Genomic DNA, 26,761 nt, shown 5'->3' on the forward strand with positions numbered 1-26,761 from the left:
TAGGATCTGTATCCAACCTTATTATTACCAGTGCTTTTTACCAATTGGATATGCATCATGCCTGTTAATTTGAACTGAATACAATACTCTGCTGGGGAACAGGAAGTACTACCTTAAATCTATACCAGTGACTATTGGCACATGTAACAGGAAGTTCTCTCTCTGCACTGATCACTAAGCACTGAATGAAATATTAGTCATGTCAGGATCTAATCATTGAGCTTTACGCTTCTGTAGAAAGTCAGATCATCTTCGTCAGCACAACTTCAAGGTTGAGTATGACTGAGTAGCTGATTTATTTGAGCTCAGCATTATTACAGACCATGTTAGTAATAATGAAGCAACTTACAACTTTGGAGACCACATGATTGTGGCAATTTCACATGTGACCATGAATCTTATTTCACAAGAGGCATTGAACATAGATTGCTGACTGTAAATGTAAGAAAGTAAATCTGTACCTGCATCTAAAAGCTGAGTGTCCTCATAACTAAGAGGATGAACTGGCCCTACAATACAAACTATAAAATGAATTTGCATTGTTTGATAAGAACTGTGTTACATAATGAACATGAGTGGTTATCCCAAGAGCACTAAAGCAGCATGGCATATGTGAGAACTTAGGAGCAGAATTGGGATGTTCTAGTCCCGAAAGCCTACTCCCCCTTTGAATAAGATCATTGTTGATTCAATTATGGCACCTTGTCCATTAAGGACATTTGTGGGTTGTAGGATGAAGCTATGATCCTCTATTAAGTCCAGTGGTCAGTTATATAATGCTGCATAGAAGATTTCATTAGAAACTGCACAGCAGTTATGAAAAATCTATTAAGCCATAACCCTCATGGTAATAAACTCCATGGTGAATAAAATCATTGTCACGTTGGTACTGTTGCCCTCAGAGATTGAGGAAGGAAGTGGCTTCTGGTCCTTCTGGCCATTTCCTTGTGGAGGTGGCAAACATGCTGGTGGTAGACACAAGAGGGAGGTGTCACGGCCAATGGTTATAAGTGATATACAAGATGCAACATCTTCCCTAAAGGGCATTAGTGAACCAAATGGGCTTGCACAATAATTGCTGAAAATGTGTTGCTGGAAAAGCGCAGCAGGTCAGGCAGCATCCAGGGAACAGGAAATTTGACGTTTCGGGCATAAGCCCTTCATCAGGAAGGGCTTATGCCCGAAACGTCGAATTTCCTGTTCCTTGGATGCTGCCTGACCTGCTGCGCTTTTCCAGCAACACATTTTCAGCTCTGATCTCCAGCATCTGCAGACCTCACTTTTTACTTGCACAATAATTGGCAGTGGTTACAAAGTTGTCATTATGCTAGTTTTCAACTCCAGATTTTTATTGATTCATTTTTCAGCTTCTGCCATGAATGGATACAGACCCATGTTTCCAGACCCTTAACCTGGTGTTTTGGATTGCTAAACCAATTGCAATCGCACAATATGATCTCCTCCCCTAACATATATGGTTACAAAGAAAAAGAAAATGGAAGCATGCTGGATGCTTGAGGCTGGAATATTTTAAAAACATTTGTAAAGAAAATGCTGTTCACACAAGTGAAAAAGTAGCAAAATTAGAAATGAAATCCTTGTTTTGAGGTAGTTTTAATTTGACATTTATTGCATAGCTTTGTCACAAAAAATATGCTACAAACATTTAAAGGAAAAAAACAAAATTCTGACAGTTGGCAAGAATAAAATGCACAAGTGGTCAACTCCTCTGCATCAGAGAGATAGTTTACCATCTTGCGTTTGATATTTTTCTCATTGGTTCTGATAAAAGCCGATAGCAGAAGAAATGACCTTCCTTATCAGATTTTAAGTGATCGCTGTACATGTTCTGGTTTCTTCACATCAAAACATTTGCAACAAGTTTAGATTTTAGAAGAATGATAGATAATGAACAAAAGAACATTCAAAAACAAAGAAAGAAGGAACTGAACCTATCTTTTTCAGGACATTGTTGATGTGTGGAAATTCTCAGCTTTTCTAATACTTGAAATACATATATAAAATAAATTTTAGGAAAATAGGCATTGTACTTGAATGAATGAATGATGATTTATTGTCACATATCTGAAAGATACAGTGAAAATGTTTTATTGCCACAACCCGGTACCTTGTTTCATTACAATAAGAATAAAAAGAAATTATTATATATTGGGGTGTCAAGCACAACTTCCAGGCTTCTGCTAGGTATTCCCGTCCTCAAAGAATCCCACTCTGGAAACAGAAAAGACTATGCCAATGCCCCAGAAGTCCCCAGCTCCGCTGCCGCTGCCACTGCCAAGAGTTCAGGTTCCAGGCCTATCTCTGCCAGGCTGTCATCACCAAGAGACCAGACTTTGGACCTATCATGGTCATGAGTCCCTGCTCCAGGTACTGCCATCACCAAGAGTCCAGGCTCCGGACCTAACATCACCAGGAGTCCTCATCTTGGCACCATCGGTGCCCAGAGTCCAGGCTCTGGGTCTACCACTACCAGTGTGAAGGACCAGACCAAATCCCCTCAAAATATTTTAAGAAGATAGCCTAGCCCCTTATTCTTTCTTATTTTAAAGGTAAATGTAAGGCATTGCATTCCAGATGGATTAGTCAAACTACTAGTCAAACTGCATGGATAGCTCAGTTGGTAGAGCATCAGCCTGTTGGGCTGCACGGTGGCACAGTGGTTAGGACTGCTGCCTCACAGCACCAGAGACCCAGGTTCAATTCCCGCCTCAGGCAACTGTCTATGTGGAGTTTGCACGTTCTCCTTGTGTCTTCGTGGGTTTCCTCCGGGTGCTCCGGTTTCCTCCCACAGTACAAAAATGTACAGGTTAGGTGAACTGACCATGCTAAATTGCCCATAGTGTTAAGTGAAGGGGTAAACATAGGGGAATGGGCCTGGGTGGGTTGTTCTTTGGAGGATCGGTATGGACTTGTTGGGCCAAAGGGCCTGTTTCCACACTGGAAGTAATCTATGGGCGGCATGGTGGCACAATGGACGGCATGGTGGCACAATGGGCGGCATTGTGACACAGTTGGTAGCACCGCTGCCTCACAGCACCAGAGACCCAGGTTTGATTCCCGCCTCAGGCAACTGTCTGTGTGGAGTTTGCACATTCTCCCTGTGTCTGCGTGGGTTTCCTCCGGGTGCTCTGGTTTCCTCCCACAGTCCAAAAATGTGCAGGTTAGGTGAACTGGCCATGCTAAATTGCCCGTAGTGTTAGATGTAGGGGAATGAGTCTAGGTGGGTTGCTCTTCCAAGGGTCGGTGTGGAATTGTTGGGCCGAAGGGCCTGTTTCCACTCTCTAAGTAATCTAATCTACTCGATGGTAAGCAAAACACATTACAGTTAAAATAAAGACAAAATAAAAATTTTTTAAATGGTTTAATTGTAATTCTACCAAAATGCTTAACAAAATAATAGGTCAGTGAAGGCTCAATGGGCTGAATGTCCTGCTTCTGCACTGTAGGGATTTATGATTCAAACCCATGAACTTTATCAGGTCATTTCGATTTTCCTCTGGAAGATAACGCCATAATTTATCCCAATGTTTGAAGTTCTTATTATCCAATTTAGTTTGAGGAATATCCAATTCGGAATCATCTGAACTTGCTCCTTCACTCTGTGTTTCGCCAGCAACACGTTCTCCTTTTGCGTTCCTTCTCTACCAAAATACCTTTTGAGCATATTACGTGACATGGTCTGTGAATTTTTTTTCTGTCTGCCATTCTTATTAAATAATTCACCACACTTAATTTTCTTTCGAGATGGCCCAATAAATTTTGCCTTTAAAGGTTCACCTACCATTAGGAGTAACACTAACATTTTATCTCCCTTAGCAAAACTACAAGTTTTTGATTTCTTGTCTGCTTCCGGTTTCATCACATGCTGTGCTACCTTCAAATGCTGTCTACCATCTGTATTTAATCTTTCCCTAAAATTTGACACAGAGTACAAATGTTAGGTCTTTGAATTCTGACTCACCAATTTCTCCGTAATTTGTTTCAGTGCTCCTGTCACTTGTCAAGCTATTGCTGCTACTGCCTCCTCTTTTTGCACAGTCTAAGGCAAGCCCAGCTCCAGCTTATCTGCCAATTCCAAAAGCTTTGTCTTGCTCTCTTCCTGTAAAACTCCCAAAGTGACTTCTTCCGCACCCAGGAAACTTTTATTGGCTGAAAGACCCATTACTGTACAAGGCACACTCTGTTTAAACCAATTGAATGCACCACCCAAAATAAAAAAAACACACACTCACCACTCAGTGCCTTTGAGTCCAATAATCCTAAACCCATCCTGGAATTAGAGATTTTGATACCAACAAGAGTCCCATTTGTTATAGACCGGACAAAGTCCCCACAAAATATGTTAAGGAGATAACCTAAACCCAAACTGTTTATTACCTTGCCTTATTTTAAAGGTAAGTGTAAGGCGTTACATTTCAGATGCAATCTGATAGGTCAAACTACTTGACGTTAAGCAAAATACACTTCACTTTTACTCGACAGTTAAAATACAGACAAAGTAAAGATTTTCCATGCACAAACCTTGATTGTGTTTTTTGAAAAAGTAACAAAGAGGATTGATGAGGGCAGAGCAGTGGAGGTGATCTATATGGACTTCAGTAAGGCGTTCAACAAGGTTCCCCATGAGAGACTGGTTAGCAAAGTTAGATCTCATGGAATACAGGGAGAACTAGTCATTTGGATACAGAACTGGCTCAAAGGTAGAAGACAGAGGGGGGTGGTGGAGTGTTGGTTTTCAGACTGGAGCCCTGTGATGAGTGAAGTGCCACAAGGATCGGTGCTGGGTCCACTACTTTTCATAATTTATATAAATGATTTGGATGTGAGCATAACAGGTATAGTTAGTAAGTTTGCAGATGACACCAAAATTGGAGGTGTAGTGGGCAGTGAATAGGGTTACCTCAGATTACAACAGGATCTTGACCAGATGGGCCAATGGGCTGAGGAGTGACTGATGGCATTCAATTTAGATAAATGTGAGGTGTTGCATTTTGGGAAAGCAAATCTTAGCAGGACTTATACACTTAATGGTAAGGTACTAAGGAGTGTTGCTGAACAAAGAGACCTTGGAGTGCAGGTTCATAGCTTCCTGAAAGTAGGGTTGCTGGTAGATAGGATAGTGAAGATGACATTTGGTATGCTTTCCTTTATTGGTCAGAATATTGAGTAGAGGAGTTGGGAGGTAATGTGGCAGCTGTATAGGCCACTTTTGGAATATTGCATGCAATTCTGGTCTCCTTCCTATCGGAAGGATGTTGTGAAGCTTGAAAGAGTTCAGAAAAGATTTACACGGATGTTGCCAGAGTTGGAGAATTTGAGCAAAAGGGACAGGTTGAAAAGGTTGGGGCTGTTTTCCCTCCAGCGTTGGAGGCTGAGGGGTAACCTCATAGAGGAATATAAAATTGTGAAAGGCATGGATAGGATAAACAGACAAAGTATTTTCGCTGCGGTCCAGAACTAAAGGGCATAGGTTTAGGGTGAGAAGGGAAAGATATAAAAGGGATCCAATAGGCAACTCTTGCATACAGAGGGTGGTGAGTGTATGGAATGAGCTACCAGAGGAAGCGGTAGAGGCTAGTAAAATTGCAACATTTAAAAGGCATCTGAATGTGTATATGAATCAGAATGATTTAGAGGGATATGGACCCAGTGCTGGCAAATGTGATGAGATTAGGTTAGGATATCTGGTCGACATGGATGAGTTGGACTAAAAGGGTCTGTTTCCATCCTGTACATCTCTATTACTATGAAAAGAGAACAATCAGCTTAAGTATAATTTTATCAAAATGCTTAACAGAATTATATGTTTGTTATCTACTACTAATTAATTGTTCCAATATCATAACATCCCATTAACACTTACGTGGCAAAAGCAAATTTGTAAAATAGATGGTCTCACATGCAATTCTAGCAGCAAGCAGAGAACCCTAGCTTTTAAAAGAGAGGAATAAGATTTCCATATCCAGCTTCAAAACCCCAGCAACTGTAGAAAGCTAAAACTAAAAACCTTGGGTAGGAGCTTGACCACACCCATTCAGGCTGCTTCAATTGTTCCAACTTAAAAAAAAACTCAAGGCCTCACAAGCTGTTTACTTTCTTGGCTTTGAGCATTCCGCTTTCCCCCTCTGTCTCAACTCCTCTGTCATTAAAAAAAGACCAGGACAAAATACACTAGAAATCCCCCCTCCAGGCACCACGACTGCAAGAGTCCAGTCTCTGGGTGTACTGTCACCAGGATTCTTCGCTTCAGCAACAAGTTCCTTGTCTCAATGGCATCAGTGTGGGAAAACATTTTCAGTCACATCTCAGGAAAGTGAAGTGTGGTAGAGAGATTAATTAGCACATAGGTTACTTCTAATTCATTGTCTCTTGCCTTCTGGTGAGAACCTGTATGATAATGAAGAGTGCAACAATGCCATCAAAGTAGCATTTCTCAATATTTTATGGGTCAGTTTCCAGTCAACACATTGGTAACCAATTTATTCCTTTTAAGTGTTAAGAAGCTCATTGTTCAATCTGAACATTTCAATCAGTGTTAATGACAATCATTTTCACATTCATTACTAAAGTGTACAAACTGTATGCTACAGGAAGGAAATTACTTAAAGAACCTCAGTGAATGCATTGTCATCCATAACAATTTACAGCATGTATTTTGATCTGAAAAGCAGTATTCAGAGGATCTCTCAACTGCTTATGTATAAGCAGATCATTTATAAGAAAAGCTGAGGGTGGTCAAATTATAATCAATTGAATGGATTTGAAATTGATGTATTTTTCACATAAGAGTTATAAGTACATACCTACATTTCAGCTTTTCCTAATAAAATACTGTCTTTCTTTCAAATCTGTCAATTTAGGGATTGGTATTCAGAACCCAAGAATTATTTAAAATGAAATTCCCTTTCGCATTATCCTGAAGAGATTTGCTACTCTCTATGCCTCTTGTCCTTGTCAATTTTGCACTTGTACAATATTGAAAAATGTGGGTTTCAACCCTGGCCTATCTCCATCTCCTGTTCTCACGCACAACATCTTGGAACAATACTTTGGATTATGGTTTCAGGTTGTTACTCTGATGTCACGTTTAAATAGTGGTTCTGGCTGTGCACTAAAGATGCACGTTCCTGATGAAGGGTTTATGCCTGAAACGTCGGCTGCCCTGCTCCTCGGATGCTGCCTGACCTGCTGCCACATTTTTCGACAGTGTAGTAAAGACCCATCACCAGGCAGTGATCTTCTTGAACTGGCCAGTTATTGGCCACAGAGCATTCTTATCTTCCAGTTATGCACACCAAACAGGCTCTCAACATTAGAGGATGAACAGAAGGCATTCAAGTCTGTAAGGAGCTGCAGCCTGTTGTTGCAGGTAAGGGAAAGAGGGTATGCCATTCACTCAGCAACATTTATAATTTTCTTTTGAAAGAATTGTCATAGCTACTAGGTGACCATCATGGAGGGGGTTCTCTCTTACCAGATAGCTTATGAAGGTAGCTGTGAACAGGCAGGTGGAGAGTGCCACCACAATTTCCTGGAGTGCAACCTTCCTTTCTGCCAATCAGAGGTGGATCGCAGTAGATGGCCTGGTTCCTAATATCACAGAGAGGCACTGATCATCTGGAAAAATGCAGTTCTTCTTTGATAATTGGCATTCATTGACTTTAACTTACCTAATTGACTGTGCCATCTGTAGTTGGTACCCAGTCCCACTGTAGGAAATGGCTCAGAGTATGGCGGTGATGGTGTGGTGGTCCATAGTGCTACCTACCTGCCGCTGTGCACACTGTCATTGAGTCGTAAACATTCTGTGTTTTGTCTTCAATTATTTTAGGCCATTCCTACAATTATGTGTTTATCTGAAGTACTAATTTATCATCCATATGACATAGATCTATACCTTTGGGTTTTTTTTTGGACTGAACACTTTGTAAAGTGAAAGAGACTATCTGCAGTATGGAAAATGTTACATTTGCAAACAAAAATGACCCTTTTGAATCAAAGCCATTCAATGTACAATATTATCAAAATGAGGTCAGATGATTCAGTTTGTGAATATAGCAAAACCATTGAGCTCAAACAGTTAGAGAGATAACTAGCCTGGAGAACCAGCCTTTGCTTTCTCACTCTTTTCTCTGAAATCATGTTCATCAACATTTGTAGGAGGCTTCATAAAGGCAGGATTCAGAATTTGCCATCATGTTGTGTGTGTGTGTGTGTGTGTGTGTGTGTGTGTGTGTGTGTGTGTGTGTGTGTGTGTGTGTGTGTGTGTGTGTGTGTGTCAATGTTTGCATATGAGTGTTTCCAAAATGATGCTATATATATATATTCCTATAGTTTATAAACTTTGATGATCTTTCCATCTTTGCTTGACTAATGTTTGTTCATAATACTCATTATTTAAGGAACCTGGCCAGCTTGTTTCTGATACTGAGCTATATACAGTCTAATATATAAATATATAGTTCGTAATGTCACCTTGCTTTTAAAATACAAGCATTGTACTTTAAAAGCAAGGAAAGCAATCTACTTTCTCCTCCTAATTCAGTCAGAGAGAGGGCCTGACACATGTAGTTACTAAGGTGGTTTAATTCAAGTCAGAAGTAAATTATTTTGCTGTACTGCTTGCAAATCCTATGAATCTAAATGCAGTGTTCAGAGCTGCTTTATCAAATGGGTCATGAGTAAAAAAGTTGTTTTCTGTTAACTCAAATACCTGGATTTTGTTTTATTCATTTCAGGCTGTTGGCATTGGTTGGCTAAGCAAGTATTTACTGCCCTTGAGAATATGATGGGGAGCCGTTCTTAAACCATTGCAGTTCTTGGCTGCGGTAGGGGCACTCCCAATGCTATTAGAAAGGATTTTAACCCATTGACCATAAAGCAGCAGTGATATAGTTTCAAGTCAGGAAATTGTATGGCTTGGAGGAGAACTGGGAGTGGCTTACTATATATGCCTGCCCTTGTCCATCACGCTGAAGGCATCACAGATTTGGAAGGTGCTGTGAAAGGAAATTTATCTGAGTAATAAGAACTCTGAAACCAAAGATTGAAGAAATCCCATTGCTCATTTCAACCTATGTTTCTTTATCCCAGTATTTTCTGATATGAAACACCATGGAATATCACCAGGAGGATCTGCTGAGCTCAGCACTCTTAATTTATCTGCTTTTATCTTTGTTGATCTGACCCCCCTGCAGCTCACTGATGCTTTAGGTAATGACAGTTTTTAAATGCCAATGAATAAAACATTTCAATGATTCCCCTGTCTGCACCAAACTCCCTAGGCTGACTTTTGGAACAGAGATATTGCTGCAATTTTATGACCCCCATATTCAGTTTTGCACTCTATTTTAGATTTGAGTTAATATGTGTCCCCTGGTACTTCAGCAAATCAGTGATGTCAGCTCCTTTTCATTTTACACTTCTGGGATTAATACATTTGTATTTATGTTCTTTCTTTGTTAATTCAAGACTTCTACTTAAGTCTTACTTTCTCACAATATAATTCCTTCATTTTGCCAAGGTATGTGCAATTACTGAACAATGTAGTAGACCAATTATTCCAACACCAGTGCTGCTCCTAGAAGTATGGGCAAGAGCAGTTACTATACAATGGATAGTCAGTTTTTTTGAAATCTTGTGTGAGCTTCCTCTTCCTAACATTAATATCCTTGTTAACACTTCTAAATCATGGGGCTCCTTAAATACCTCCCTCACATCTCCTCCTTCCTATGATCATACAATCTTTTAAAACCCAATCCACATCAATCAATCTATACTTGCTCATCTACGTACTCTCCTTTATTCTTCGCCAGCTTGATGCTCACTTTCAATTTCAGCCTGGCATGGTATCTACATTTCTCATGGTGAACAATATTGGTTGAGGGTAAATCTTATTTTTCTGGAGAAAAGCAACAGGTTTTATTTTCCCCATTGTCAGCTTCCATTAGAAAATATCATACAGGCTGTTGTATATACTGGCAGTGTCCCTACCTCTGTGTTAGGAAGCCTGGGTTGAAGTCCCACCTACTCCAAAGGTATGTTATAACATCTCTGAACAGGTTGATGAGAAAAACATGTTAAATAAAACATGAAGGGCTTATGCTCGAAACGTCAAATTCCCTATTCCTGAGATGCTGCCTGGCCTGCTGTGCTTTGACCAGCAACACATTTTCAGCTGTGATCTCCAGCATCTGCAGACCTCATTTTTTACTAAATAGAAAATGCAAGTTGTTGAGTATACTAGTAGATGTGGATAAATGTATAGTTATCCACTTTGGTGGCAAGAACAGGAAGGCAGATTACTACCTAAATGGAATCAATTTAGGTAAAGGGGCAGTACAAAGGGATCTGGGTGTTCTTGCACACCAGTCAATGAAGGTAAGCATGCAGGTACGGCAGGTAGTGAAGAAGACTAATAACATGCTGACCTTCATAACAAGAGGGATTGAGTATAGAAGCAAAGAGGTTCTTCTGCAGCTGTACAGGGCCCTAGTGAGACCACACCTGGAGTACTGTGTGCAGTTCTGATCTCCAAATTTGAGGAAAGACATTCTGGCTAGTGAGGGAGTGCAGCGTAGGTTCACGAGGTCAATTCCTGGAATGGCAGGACTACCTTACACTGAAAGACTGGAGCGACTGGGCTTGTATACTCTTGAGTTTAGAAGACTGAGAGGGGATCTGATTGAGACATATAAGATTAATAAAGGATTGAACACTCTGGAGGCAGGAAGCATGTTTCCGCTGGTGGGTGAGTGCTGAACCAGAGGACACAGCTTAAAAATACGGGGGTAGACCATTTAGGACAGAGATGAGGAGAAACTTCTTCATTCAGAGAGTGGTGGCTGTGTTGAATGCTCTGCCCCAGAGGGCAGTGGAAGCCCAGTCTCTGGATTCATTTAAGAAAGAGTTGGGTAGAGCTCTCAAGGATAGTGGAATCAAGGATTATGGAGATAAGGCAGGAACAGGATACTAATTAAGGATGATCAGCCATGATCATATTGAATGGTGGTGCAGACTCGAAGGGCAGAATGGCCTACTCCTGCATCTATTGTCTGTTGTCTATTGTCCAGTGTCTCTGAACAGGTTGATTAGAAAATATCTTTCTAGTCACGCAGCTGAGCTTAGAAGCTGAGCAGACCAATGCTTTTTCCTTCCTTTGCATTCATCATAATTGTGTTATTTTGGTTCATTTGAATGACTTAAACCCAGATGTCCTGACACAGGCATAGGGACACTACCAGTATGCATAACAGCCTGCATGATACTCAAATTGTCTATTTGATATAGACAACACTACTCCACTGCTTTTTCCATTTCTCACTGATTTCTCCATCCATTTTGTTTTAAAATATTCCCATTTTTTGCAATCAATATAACACCATTACTTTTTTTTTATTTATAGAGTTAAAAATTGGTCCAGGTCAGTTAAGCATGAAATCAGTTACCAATTTCTTTTGATAATGGATTTATTGACAACATGCAGCATCTGCTGTCTTCCTACCAACCCAACAGTTCAGCATCTCTTTTTCTAAGTATTCTAAGTAATTATTTAATTATCTAACGCCCTTTACTTCTGCATTTTAGCAACGCAATTCACATTTTCAGCATGGTGAAGGTAGGAATGTGTTGATAATCAAACCCCACTACCCATTGCATCATTGGTGTAATATGTTGATTCAATTACCAAAACGGCCAATTGCTCCTCCTTATCACCACTGTAAAATATAAAAGAAATGACTGCCAGGTTTCTTTAATGAACTCAAAGTAATCTATTTATTATGAACAAGACTTACACTTAAAACAGGTGTCAAACACTGATCAACATCCAAGCTATGATCTAAAATTAAAAGTATTTCCTTAATCCCACATACAGACACACTCACACAACATGAAAGTCAAGTCACTGCAGAGATTTTTTTTCATAAATGGCAAAGGGCAAACAAGAAACCATCCCACTGGGGCAAGGGTCCAGGGACAAAGGATAAAATGCAATGATTTGTCACATTCACAGAATTTTCAGTCGATAAAGCTGAATCAGTTGATAATTAATGATAGATGTTCATTTTTGATTCTACCCAACTTGGGTTCAACTTTCTAAGAATTTGACACAGGGCTTTGCCATGTAGACAGAAATATTGCTGATTTGAAAATCTAACAGGAACATTTACCAAGAAACAGGATTTCAGGAGAGGATTCATAGCTTCAAGGGTGTCATCCTCTGATAGCTGGGTCTGCAGAACAAAACTTTAAGTCCAGAAAGGGTACCTCGTCAATCATTAGCATAGGGGCAGCTATGCATCTCAAAACTGTGTTTTTTAATAATTAAGTAATAAATCCCATCTCTCATCTCCTTAAAAGCTTTGCTTAGCCATTTCTCAAGTCACTTGATTTCCAGTGTCACAAAGCTGGTCCTTTTCTCATAGCCGTTCGTTTGTCTCAAAGTTACTGTGTCCTTGATTTTTTCAGAAGGGCCGTTAACAGTCCAGGCCCCAAAACAGCTGAGTCGGTGCAGAGATGAATGGTTTATTGAAGCCCTTTTTGTTTATCCCGAAACAGATGATACCTCAGGCCAAAGGTCTTCATGTTTTAGAAAGAACTTGTATAATGAAAGGGGAGTGGCCAGTCCTGGCAGCTGAGGTTTTTTGATTGATAAAAATCCCTACAGTGTGGAAGCAGGTCCTTCAGCACAGCAAAGCCCCTCCTTAAAGTAACCCACCCAGACCCATTCCCCATTATCCTATATCTACCTCTGACTAAGGCACCTAACCTACATATCCCAGAACACTATGGGCAATTTAGCATGGCCAATTCACCTAACCTGTACATCTTTGGACTGTGGGAGGAAACCCACGCAGACATGGGGAGAATGTGCAAACTCCAAACAGACAGTCACTGGAGGCTAGAATCGAACCCGGGTCTTTGGCACTGTGAGGCAGTAGTGCTAACTACTGAGCCAACATGCCTCAGTTCAGCAGTTGTGTGTGTGAATAAAGGTCGGGTACTCTCTCTCCTTCTGCCCTTCTGATTTCGAACTGTGAGTTGCCTGTGCCATCTTTTGCTGTTGGTGCTAAAGGATGTGTGTGTTTTTGGAACAGCATCATTAAGTCGGGTTTGGATAGGATAGGTTATCAGGAATTCTATTTTCTGTTCTTCGTGTTTCATATTTTGGAAATGAATTTTGTGTGTTAAAACTTGGCAGTCAATCCAGTGAATTTGCACTGGGAATATCCACTATACACCAAGCTAAACAAATAGCAAAGTTACAGTCTGGGCTGTCTGCTGAAAGGGGCCTGGCCTAGTCCATAACACCAGTAAAAACAAATCTTACGGAACACATTAAAACTGCTAATGGCACTTTCTCAGAAATCACATGATAAAACATTATTATATGCCCAAATAGTCCAAATTCTTCTCAGTTTTTCCAGAAAATTTTAAATATAAATTATTTTTTAAAAAAACAATAACATAGACAATCCATGACAAAGTCATGAACTCTGATGTTCTGGATCCTTTGCATCCTCCTCACTAAGCTAGCTATTTACACTGCTCACCCTCCCATCCTTTTTTGTGCAGAAATGTGAACAATATATGCTGTTTATTTATCACAAAACATTCCAACTTTTTTGAGTTGATTTGATTTATTATTGTCACATATACCTAAACACAGTGAAAAGTTTTGTTTTGCGTGCAGTACAGGCAGATCATACCATATTTAATGCGTAAGGGTAATAGAACACAGTGAGAAATACAATGCTACAGCTGCAGAGAAGGTGCACAAATAGCACTGTCAATATTACATTTGAAGTTTGAAAGGTCTGTTCAGAAGTCTAATAAAAGTAGGGAAGAAGCTGTTCTTGAATCTGTTGATTCATGTGTGTCTAGCTTGGACTGAATTACTGTTAAAGATGCATTTATTTTCACATGTGAATTAGAATGACACCTATGATTAACCCTATCTATTATCCGTCATGATTTTATAAACCTTAACAAGGTCACCTCTCAACCTCGTCCTTTCATATGTGAAAATAAATCCATCTTTAACAGTAATTAAATCCAAGCTAAAATTCACTTTGAGATATTGAGGTGAAACTGAACTGATATTGGTGCAATGATCTTCCCGTTTCAGATTTTAAAGTGAACCAAAGGCTAGTATGTTCCCTGAGTACAATTTTATAAAGATGCCTATGACTGAAGCCAAGATGTATATTGGTGGATGCCTGTTAATTTGCTTTATTGGTCATACAATGGTCAACAAACTGGTTTATAAAATTGACTTTTTAATTTTGTTTTATTCTGAGAAATTATGTTTTCTTGTTAGGTTTATTTGCATGACCTAGATGAAGTAGGTACAGTGTATAATTTGTATTTCATCCTTCATTGTTTTATTTTGAAGGTAAATCCCACCATCCAGAGTGTTTGCTTGGGAGAGAATAATGTGATTGAGGAGGAGTTAAAAGCAAACGGCAATGTCACTGAGTGGGCAGGAGGTGGAGGAGGAGGTGGAGGAGCCACATTTATCTTCAAGGTGTGTATTTATAATGGCTTGATTCTTTTTTTCAAAAAGGCATCCATCATTTTAACAATTAACTTTACACATTTATCAAAATGACCAAAAATCACAGGTATGTATAGCTTGGAAAGAGACTATTCAGCCCATTAAGTCTGTGCCAATGAGAATAGCAATCCAGCCCAAACCTGTTTTCCAGCATTGGTAATGTCTTTGTATGTTACTGCACTTCCTCTACATATCCAAGTTCAAAATCCCAATTATTGAACAGCCTTAAATGATACATTATTTTTAATGCTGCATTATATTTCATGCTGGGTTCTGCAAATATTAGAGAATAATGACAAATGTTTCCATTCGTCTCAGACAGGGAACATGTTTGACTTTGCATTTGGGCTAAGCTATGTAACTCCAGTTGTCTTAATCAGGAAACAGGAGAATCACAGAAGCTAGCGTGTAAGAGTGGAGCAAATGCTAGAGAATTAGAATGCCTGGCACAGATCCATATTGTCAGAACTGTGGCACATTACTGCTGAGTTTACTGCTGAGACTCGTTAGATAAGCTTAAAGTGTTCTTCCTGATAAGAAGTGTTATTACAATTGATTTAAACGAAGCTATTACAGTTTTCAGATCTTCAGTTGATATTTTCATGGGCTTAGTGTTAGTGATCACTCCTACTTCCCCTACACTCCAGAAACAACTTCTACCACCGTTATCAAATTATACAATATAATGACACAAGGACAGTAATAATAAGATCCTTCCTTGCTTGAACTGGATAAGACCATACATCATAAGACATAGGAGCACAAATTGGCCAATCAACTAATTGAGTCTTCTCAGCAACTCATGGCTAATCCGATGATCCTCAGTTCCATCTCCTGTCTTTTCCTCAAAACATTTGATCCCCTTACTAAAGAAAAATCTGTCTATCTCACCTGGGATGTTTTAACACTCAGTCTTCACAGCCGTCTACTATAAAGAACACAACAGATCCACCAGCCTCTGAGAGAAGGAACTCTTACTCATCTCTAATAGATTTTAATAGCTGACCCCTTACTCTGAGATTGTGCCAACTGGTCCAGCACTCTCCCAAAAGCAATGATTGTCTCAAGCTCGCTAAGAATCATTTTTTGTTTCAATAAGGTCTCCTCTCATTCTTCTAAGACTCCAGTGAGTACAAGGCCAACCTACTGAACCACTTAGAGTCATAGAGCATGGAACGAGACCCTTCTGTCCAAACAGTCCATGCCAAACATAATCCCATATTAAACTAGTCCCACCTGCCTGTTTCTGGCCCAGATTCCTCCAAACCTTTCCTATTCATGTACTTATCCCGATGACTTTTAAACATTCTAATTTTACCCACATATACCACCTCCTCAGAAAGACCTTTCCATATACAAACAACCTCTTCTATAAGCAAAAACTATCCACATCCAGAATCAGTGAACCTCTCTGAATTGCCTTCAAAGCTAGTCGATCTTTCCTTAGATAAGGGGCCCAAAATTGTCTGTAGTATTCTAGTTTGGTCTGACTTGTACAGATTTAGTGAGAACTCTTCATGTTTATATTCCATTCACTTTGAAGTAAAGGCTCCATCCTGTTTGTCTTTCTTATTACCCACTGGACATGCTTTTTGTGATTTATGCATGAGGACCCAAGATCTCTCCATGCTGCAGCTTTCTGCAGGCTTTCTCTACTTAAATAATATTCACCTCTTCTACACTTCCTGCTGAGGTGCATAACATTGCATTCTTCTGCAATATATTTCATCTGCGAAGTTTTTGACTACTCACTTAACCTGCCTATATCCCTCCGAAGTTTCTTTGTATCATTCTCACCAGTTGCCTTCCTATTTATGTTTTATCATCCTCAAACTTGGCAATAGTACATTCCCTTCTGTCATCCAAGTTAGTAATGTATAATTGCGATCCCAACTAACGTTATATCAGTACAAGTTCGATCCCAGATGGGAACCCAATGTTATGGTTCATGATTTTATTTACTTTGATTTTAATAAAGTCTCTCTTGCTGAAACATAAACACAAAATGCTGAAGATTTTGTTTTAACAATAAAACAGATGTTTAGACAAAACAGACAACAGAATAGAATAATCCAAATTATCTACTTATTTTACAAACTCAAAGGTTTTAAGCACACAGAAGTATAATCCTATTAATGCAAAATACTCTTTTATAAACTGAAAAGAAATAAAATAGCAGCCCAAGCCCCTTCCAGCTAGTTCCCAAAAACGGCACTCATAAAATATTTGCAATGATATCCCTGTATCTAACATGTTGGTAGGTTTAAGTCACTTTGGAATTTATTTGTTAAACTGGAACTGCAACAGCTTCTTCTGGATTGGATTGGAATATCTGGTCGGCATGAACAGGTTGGACCGAAGGGTCTGTTTCCATGCTGTACATCTCTATGACTCTATGACTTGAGCTTCATTGAACGTAACCAATTATTTCTAGGTCTTTGTCTGATCTGAACCAACACTAACTCTTCACTCCAAGGCCCTTCACCCCCCATTCTTTTCAAGAGAACTACTCTGAACAACTATCCTGTTCTAAGATCTTCACAGGACTAATTCACGACCCAATGTAAAAAATGAAACTAAAAGTCTTTCATTATTGATAGTTCCCTTAACCTTAAAAAAAACAGATTCCAAATCCTCCAAGAAACCTTTGAGCCCCAATTATTTATCCTACTTACTCAAAACAATCTAAAGTGAATGCAAGTCTTTTAGTGTACAAATCCATTCACTCTAGAACCAAGTTTTAAAATTCTTCTTAAAATAAATTGCTGTGGTAGCAGAAATACTTGCAAATTAACATAAATGTCAGACACACAGGAAAATCTACCTGTTACACACACAAAATCCAGACCCAAACTCACCCCAAGTATCTCTAAAATTAATGATAGAGACAGTGGAAGGACGGGTACAACATTGGTGATGGACTGAAAGCAGAGCCAATGGTGAACAGTTATTGTTCAGACTGAATGGAACTGTACACTAACATTTCTCAGCAGTGGGATTAGGGCCACTCCGTTTATTGATGTACATTAATGATCAATACTCAGTTAAACAAGGCATAATTTCAAAAATCAGTGCATGTCATGAAGTTTGAAAATGTTGCCAAATCATGAGGGGTGTGGTAACAGATTTTAGGCAGACATAGAGTGGAAAATAAGAAGCAATATGTGAGTTGCCAGGACTAATGGTGATACATTTTGATAAGAGAATGAGGGAAGGCAGTAGATTTAGATTTAGGTTTTATTGCCACACGTGCTCAAGTACTGGAGTACAATGTTACCATTCACAGGGCCATCTTTGGTACAAAGGGACCTAGATACAAAATCTTGGGAACAAAAATAGAAAAGAAATAAGCTAAAACGTTCATCACTACAGTTCTTAGTATAAAGTAGAAAAATACAGAAATAAAGTTAAAAGTTAAACATAATAATCTTTTCCTAAGCTATGGGGCCTGCAGATGCTCCACACTGCCCTTCCCACATAAGGGCATGCTCTCTCCCTGCGCTAGGCATGTTTTCACCCACACTGGGCTAAGTTCTGCCCAGGTGCACCAGCCACTACACCACCAACTGCCACTTCACCACCGACCACCAACCAGGCTTATGCTGGGCCCCAGCCGCTGCCAGACTCCATCAATACTGCAGCCTCCATGACTGTGCTCTCTCCAGACAGTAAGTTAAAAAAAAGAGAAAAAGAGAGAAAAAGGACAAAAGAGGAAAAGAAAGGAGGAAAGAAAAAAAAACAGACAAAATGGACAAGATCCAGGCTCAAGAACCAGGACACTTCCTACTCTACTGCTACCACCATCTTGAACCTTCATTGAGTGTGAGCTGAATGGGACAACTTTAAAAGGAACATAAGAACAGAGACCTGAACTGTACACAGATCCTTGCAGGTAGCACAAAACTTATGAAGTCTTCTAGGAATTATGGAATAGTTGCTTAATTAATAGAGACATGACTCCAGGAAAATGTGAACAGAATAGAACAGAATGGCAATTCATTGTCACTTGTATTTATGAAAACACGTGAGATGTGCCTAAGTCTTCACAATTCAGCACCATTTTAATTACAGGAATTGTAAGAAGAAATAATTGAGACAAAGTTCGGACAAAGCTCATGTTTTTGTTCCCTCTTATGGCTATCTTGGTTTATGGAGCGGCTATGGGACAGTACCACCCTGAGGCTGCCAGGGCAAGGATTCCTGGAGTAGAACCACCAGACTGCCACCGCCGAAATCGATATCGAAGCCATTGCATCGCCGCCATAGCGACGAAGGACAGACCGGACCCATCAAGTCCAAGACAGCCACATTGCCGCCATAGCAATGAGGAATGAACCGAAACTCCCACGCCACCACAGCTGTAGCTACCACTGACACCGCCTCTCTACCTCCAGGAGGAATGGACCAGGCCCACCGACAATGGAAAGCCATGACCACTATGGTCACGAAGAGCAGATATCTGGATCCACCACACTGCCGCAGCAGGCCCTCACAACCACCTTCCTCCACACAGCCGCAGAAAAGAAGAGAAGGTGAACTTCAATACAGAAGAGAAATGAAGAAAGAAAGCAATAAAAATAAACATCAAAGAAGAATGCAGCTGGCCAGGTGAGCTGGAGCATATGGACACGGAGTCTGACATTCCTACCCTACTACAACCATCATCTTCAGAGTGAGTCAGCCCTTTTGCAGCTGTGAAACATGAGACTATTTCCAATGCCCATTTCCTCCATATTATTGATTCAGAGGGACGTAGGGGGCTGGGGTTTGGGATTTGCAAACCTTGACATAGTGTGAGAATTGTATGGAGATGGAAGTGGGCTGGTGGTGCTGGAGATGGTGGAAATTCAAGTTTCCTATAGGCTTCTCAATGGTTTCCCCAATATCAGTGGACTTCTGTGCAGAGTCACAACTCAATGTTTTTCTGACCATGAAAAGGCTGTCTGAAACTAGGTTGCAAACTTGGGAAGGGAGAGGAAATCTTTTTGTTCTCAAACTCTGAAAGATTTCAGATTTCCTGACCCCATTTTTGCCTCTGCTCTGGCCATGAATATAAACGACACAGAACATAAAAGTAAGATATGCCAAGACCCTAAAATGAGCCAGATAGCACTTAGTTGGAGTATTGTTTTTCATTGTGGGACCCACAAGAAGGCAAAGCCTTAGAGAGAGTGCATGGAAGGTTTACTAGAATGGAGCTAAGGATATTGTCCAAAATGATAAATTATTCAAATTATGGTTTTGATAAAGTTGATTGAAGGATTATATGAGTTTTGAGGACAGTTATTTTTATCCAGAGGATGGCACAAGTTTGGGACAACTGTGGGAAAGATTGGCAGAGGCAGAACTCCTCACTGCATTTACCAAGATTCATGGACATGTGCCATAATGTACAGAGCTACAAGCTAAGAACTGAAAAGGAGAGTTAGGCTGTAAAACTCACTTTAGGCTGGCACACACATGATGAGCTGAATGGTCTTCTGATTTGTAAATTGCTTCATTTAACCCTGCTTGCATTGTGCTTGCATCCCTGACATGGTCCAGATGGATAATGGAGAACCAGTACCACTGCTGATAGCAGCAGGTGGAGGTGGCAAAGCCTATTTAAGTAAAGACTCCAGTTTCCCAGAAGAGATGCTCGAAACCGATTCCACTGTTCCTGGTTTGAATGGGAGGTCAGGTGCTGCAGGTGAGTTATATCCTTAAATAGCTTCTTTTGGCATTCTAAAGAATTCACTATGTCTTCTATTTTTGTATCAACTGCAAATTGGCATTCTAAGGAATTCACTGGGCCTTCTATTTTTGTATCAACTGCAAATTTTATTACCATTGTCCTATGGTGTATATTTCAGAAGGGAATTTATATTAATGACTCGAGTTGCTACAATCTGAAGCAATAGGGGAGCCATCTCTTTTTTAAAAAAAGGAAATCAAGTGTATAATTATTTTCATTTTTCAAAAAAGACAAGCATTGAACAGAGATGGGTATATCCTCATTTACCTTTTGACTTTCTCCCACATTGGCCTCAGCATGTCATCCAATCAAGAGTAAAATTATAATTTAATCACCAATATAAAAGTGAATTCCATTTTTCTCTTCACAGTTAATCCAAGTACTTGAGTATTTTCAACATTCCACTAAGGTCTTGGCTTCTGGATGAAATCAGACACAAAGAGACTAGAGGGCTTGGATTTTCATTTTTTTTAGATTTGTCTTTGCTTTATATTTCGCAGACATTGACAACAAGTCACAACGTAATTCAAGTGGTCGTTTTTTATGAACAAACAATGGAAGGCAACACCTTTGTGCTCAATCCTGCCCCCACTCAGTGTTCCCATAGATTCACTTTCCAGCAAGAATTAAAATTTGAAGGGATAAATGTCTGTTTTCCTTTTTTTGCTCCCTTTCATGCAAGCCCCGAAAATGGTTGTTTTCAGGGGCCTCAGGCTCAATTGAAGAAGTGTTTCACTTGTTATCAAAAGACTCGCTGAAATGTTCTTATATTGTGAAAAAAATGTGACCTTGCAAAGCAATCACACTATAAAATTCCTTAATTTATGAAGCCTTAAATCCTTCAGCCCTTAGCCTTATTGATCTTCTTATAATTACTTCAAGCAGATTGCTGACACATTGGCGTTATATCCCATTTCACCAATTCACATCCAATTTAAAATGTCACAAACAGTCTCTCTACAAACCACTCTTCAGATATTATCTTTAATATGCCATTAACACTTGAAATCACAGGCAATTTAGCTAAAACAACCGCAGCATAATATTTGTGTTTTATTGCCTCAAATACAATTTGTAGATGTTACTTAAGATGACTTAGAGTAATGTGTAATCTGTGTAACTAATCAGCTCTAAGTCAATGGCCTCAGTATAAACTCAGTTCTGTCTTTCATTCAGTGAACGACTGCAGTGTACCATTGACGTGACAAATTAGGACAATGAACTCTGAACTCAGTGACCTGGATGTAAATTAGAGAATCTGCTGACATTTCAGCACTGCTTTCCCACAATGGAGAGTTCCTCATTGCAACCAGCCACAATGTGAGGCAGATGCTGAGTGATTAATTGCTGGAAGCTTGAGTGAATAAAGATAAGATCATATGGTCACAAAGCAGCACCAGAAAAGGTTGTGGAATTGTTGAGATTCTAATTGAATCTTGGAAAGTAGGGACATTGGGGCCAGCAAGTACAAACATACCTTTTCTTTTGTTCAAGTTCACTGCCTCACTTCCTCACCACATCCCTCAGTGACTTCATTTTTCAATAGCCTCTTGTATTCACTTATACTATCTGTTTTGTTGGCTTAGGGCTGATAACTTTTATTTCACAAACTCAGAAATTTCAATGCAAAATTTGTTAATCCTGGTTTTCTTTCTTATTCCTGACTTACTAATTTATATCTTGTGTTTTTTGGATTAATGTACAAAGTTATGTAGAAATGAAAACTGTCAGGAGAAAACAAAGAGACTACAAATGTATAGACAGTTTATGCAAGTGGGGAACAGGCTGGCAGACTGAGTTTAAGTAGAAAGTATGAACTTATTCACTTTGGTGATAAGAACGGAAAAGCAAAATGTGTTCTAAAAGAAGTGGAACTCTTAATTGTTGATGTGCAAAATGATTTTCCTTTTATTTGTAGAAAGGACACAGAGTAGAAGCAGTTTGGGGTCAGGATTAGAGATGGATGCATCAAAATTATCATAACTATCTATGAATTCAGCACCAGAATCTTGATTATAAGTCATTGTGGAGTACTTGAAAGTGCAGGGTAAAATAGGGTTCAGTCAGCACATCTTCATCAAGGGGAGGTCATGCCTGACAAATCTATTAGAATTCTTTAAGAAGGAAACAAGCAATTTAGACAAAGTAGAGCCAGTAGTTGTGATCTATTTGGATTTCCAGAAGGCTTTTAACAAGGTGCTGTTCAGGAAGCTGATAAATAAGAAAAGAGCCCATGATATTTGGAGCATGGTACTGGCATGAATAGAGGTTTAACTGACTGGCAGAAGGCAGAGAATGGGGATAAAGAGCTCTTTTTCGGGATGGCGGCTGACAGCTAGTCGAGTTCCCCAGGGATCAGCATTGGGATCACAACTAATCAGGTCATACATAAACGATCAGGACAAAGGCATTATCACTAAGTTTGCAAATGACACAAAAATAGGTGGAGGAACACATAATATTGGGGGAGTGGGTAGGCTGCAGAAGAAATTGGACAGGCTAGGAGAATGGATGACAAACTGGCAGGTGGAAATCAATGTGGAAAAATGTGAGATTATGCACTTTAATTGGAAGAATAAGGGCTTAGACTATTTTCAAAATGGGGAAAGGTTTCGGAAATGGGGAAAGGCTTAGGGTTGCACAGTGCTATAACGGTCAGGGATCCAGGTTCCATTCTAGCTTTGGGTGTCTGTCTGTGTGAAGTTTATATATTTTCCCCATGTCTGTGCGGGTTTCCTCCGACTGCTCCAGTTTCCTCCCACAGTGCCAAGATATGCAGATTAGGTGGATTGGTTGTGATAAATTGCCCAGTAGAATACAGGAATATGCAAGCTAGATAAATTAGCCAAGGTAAGGATAAAATGGGTGGGATGCTTTTCAGAGTATTGGTACAGACTCAATGGATCAAATGGCCTCCTGCTACACTGGAGAGATTCTATGATTCTATGAAATCTGAAGCACAAAGGGACTTAGGAGTCCAAGTTCAGTATTCGCTTTAGGTTAACATATGGTTTCAGTTGGCAATTAGGAAGACAAATACAATGATAGCATTCATTTCAAGGGGGCTAGAATACAAGAGCAGAGATGAACTGCTGAGGTTGATTAAAACTCTAGTCAGACCGCATTCAGAATATTATGAACAGTTATGGGCTCCATATCCAAGGAACAGTGTGCTGGTATTGGACAGGTCCAGAGGAGATCTACAAGAATGATTCTGGAGATGAAGGGCTTGCCATATGAGGAGTAGTTGAAGACTCTGGGCCTGTACTTGATGAAGTTTAGAAGGATGGGGGGGACCTGATTGGAATTCACAGGATACAGAGAGGCCTAGATACAGTGGACATGGAGAAGATGTTTCCACTAGTAGGCGAGACTAGGACCAGAGGGCACAGCCTCAGAGAAAAAGGACAAATCTTTAGAACTGAGGTGAGGAGGAATTTCTTCAACCAGAAGATGTTTAATCTGTGGAACACATTGCCACAAAGGGCTGTGGAGGTCAAGTCATTGAGTGTATTTAAGTCAGAGATAGATAGGTCCTTGATTGGTAAGGGGTTCAAGGGTTCCAGGAAGAAGGTAGGAGAATGGGGCTGAGAAAAATATCAAACAGTGGAGCAGAATTGATGAGCTGACTGGCCTAAAATTCTGCATCTATATTTTGTGATCATCTGGTCATACCTGAGGAGGATGTACTTGCCTTGGAGATCGTACAGCAAAGGTTTGCTCAATTGCCTTCTGAGGTAAAAGGGTTGACCGATTATGAAAGGCTAAATACTTGGATTTATATTCCCTGGAGTTTAGAAGATGAGAGTTGATATCATTGAAACATGTAGTTTCTGGACAGGATTCCCAAGATAGATACTGAGAGGTTATTCCTCCCAGATTCTAAAACATAGAGCATTAATGAACTAATTGTTTAGGGCTGAGAAGAAGTGAAGTTCCTTCAGTTAGTGCATTGTGAATCTTCAGAGTAGTCCATGTCAGAAGATTGTGGATGCCCCATTGTTGAGTATATTTAAGCCTGAGGTAGTTGGATTTTTTTTTGATCTGGCAGCAAACCAATGGGTATGGGGCAGTAGGCAGGAAAATGGAGTTGAGGCGACAGGTCAATCATGATCATATTAAATGGTACAGCAAGCTTGAGGGGATGTGTGGTCTACTCCTGCTCACATTACTTTTATTCTTTGGTATTAGAACGCTTCACCATCATAAAGAATTTGTACTGAAATGTTTTGTCAATCACTTGATTCAAAGAAAACGATTAAAAATATAAATGGCACCAAATGCTGACCAGCTGAAAAAAAAATCAAAATTCCAAGACTTGAGAATAAATCAATTATCAACTCACCTTTATTTTTCAATATACATTTTTTTTCAAAATATTCATAATTCACTGTTTTGCAATGATTTGAGGCTTTGCTGATTTGGAATAGGCATGATTCCCTGCAAAAAAGTGCATCACGGACAGTGATTTACAGTGACTGAATAATCAAGGTTATTATTTAAAATAAATTATTAAACACTGGTGTGGGATTGAATTCCACAATCTCAGAGACAAGTCACAGACTAGTGGCTACAAGACCAGGTCAGAGACTAAGAATTTTGCACAGAGTAATTCATCTCCTGACCTCTCAAAAGTAGTCTGCAGCAGACAAAACACGAGTCAGCAGAGTGATGAAGTGTTCGCCAATTGCCCAGGATGGGTGGAGCTCCAAAACCCAAGAGGTTCGACACCATCCAGGCAAAAGTAGTCTGCTTAATGGGCACCTCACCAACCATGTTAAACGTTAATTCCCTCCACCACCCAGTGCACAGTGCCTGTGGTGTACATGAAGGTGCACTGCAGTACTAGCCAAGGCCTCTCTGCCAGCTTCGTTCTAACCCATGACCATAACTGCACTAGAGGAACCATGGCAGCAAATGGGAACAACATCACCCACAAGGACCCCTCTAAGTCATGTGTCACCTTAGTTTGGAAATATATCACCATTCCTTCACTGACACCAGGTCAAAAACCCGAAGCTTCCTCCTCAACAGTACCTACATGATGGGGACAGATTCCAGAAGGTGTCTTATTACCACCTTCTCAAGACAATTAGGAATCAACCCCAGCAATGCCCACATACCATGAATCTTGTTTTTCATTAAATGCCTAACCTTATTTTGTCTAAAGTTTATTTCAAAGTAATTACAGCATGAAGTCAGTTGTTTGGACCATCCAGCCTGTGGTGATGTTTGCCTTTCACATGAGTATTGTCCCTGGAAATTGATATATAAGCCATCCCGGAGCAGGTGCTGTGATATATCGGCCTCCATAACAACCTATGTGTGTTTGTACGTTGCTTTTCAGTTAAGTGCACAAATAATCAACTTGGTTGGGAGTGCAAGAGCTGGTGCTTATGAGGTTCCAACACTTCCTGGGCCTCCCTCAGAATTATTGTGTCCTGTCCCCTCCTCCTGTTCCCCCAAGTAACCAAAGTTTTGCAGAAATGGAAGAAAAGCCTCTTTATGATAATAAGATCTTTAAAAATATTCTTGCCATCTGCTTTCACATAATGCCCTAAGGGTTCGGAATTTCAGAGCAGTAGATAATATCACATCTTGAACCTTTCCTTCTTCAGTCTACCTTCACTGTGCTCTTTATGCCCAGTGAGGAGGAACTCCATGACATCATCACAAGGTTGCTCCAGAATCTGAAACAATATACCGAACAGACAGCCTTCCTGCCTGGAGGACAATTGAGGGTAACCAATAAGTGCAACTAATAAAGCCTCATTCCTCCACTACTAATACTTAACCAGCAGCCAGTGGGGCCCAGTGAGATGATGAACAGAAAAACTCTGATTCTTAGGCCTGGAGCCTGGTAGGTGGAGCTTTCTTTGCAGCCACACAGGCACTCAGCAGCAAGGAGGAACTGACCTGGAGTAAGGTCCACCTTCCTTTTCACTCTACCTTGGTACATGTGACAACAATAAATCAAACTCATTAAACTCAAACTCAAATTGAACCTCTTCTCAAGGGATTCTGCCCTCTGAAGCCGGAGGTAACCAGTCCCACTAACCTTCTTTTCTTGCTCCATCATCAATCCTTGTTTTAGGCTACCATGTAGTAACAGAGCAGCCAGCACTCTTGGTGGCACTGCTAATACAGGATAGCCACCAACCTCTGATTGGCTGGCAGCTCCTCAGCCAATCACACCAGGATTTCAAGGGAAATGTATATCTCAGATGAACCAGAACCCTAACAGTATAAAGATAAATGCCTGACTGGGTCCTAATTCCATCAGGCCATCCAAAAATGCCTGTGAGCTAATGACAATGGCATTCCATTAGATTCCAGCCCTGATGTAGGTAAGCTGGTGAAGGAAAAATCTTTGCAATTATTCTGTATGACATTGGAGCAATAATGTCATTAACAGCTTTTTGGAGCTTAAGCCATACGAGGCTGAACAC

The 26,761-nt window shown here is 40.0% G+C and overlaps 1 protein-coding gene across 1 annotated transcript in view; it reads left to right on the top strand.

Annotated features, from left to right (window-relative positions):
* Positions 1-26,761, top strand: part of LOC132819381 (ALK tyrosine kinase receptor-like) — a 332,695-nt gene that overhangs the window by 173,410 nt on the left and 132,524 nt on the right. The window contains exons 5-6 of the mRNA XM_060830863.1: positions 14,417-14,548; positions 20,123-20,267. Of these exons, the coding sequence (XP_060686846.1) occupies positions 14,417-14,548; positions 20,123-20,267 (277 nt within the window). The remainder of the gene's footprint in view (positions 1-14,416; positions 14,549-20,122; positions 20,268-26,761) is intronic.

The sequence above is a fragment of the Hemiscyllium ocellatum genome, chromosome 10 (genome assembly GCF_020745735.1).
Source record: "Hemiscyllium ocellatum isolate sHemOce1 chromosome 10, sHemOce1.pat.X.cur, whole genome shotgun sequence".
In the NCBI taxonomy this organism is placed as follows: domain Eukaryota; kingdom Metazoa; phylum Chordata; class Chondrichthyes; order Orectolobiformes; family Hemiscylliidae; genus Hemiscyllium; species Hemiscyllium ocellatum.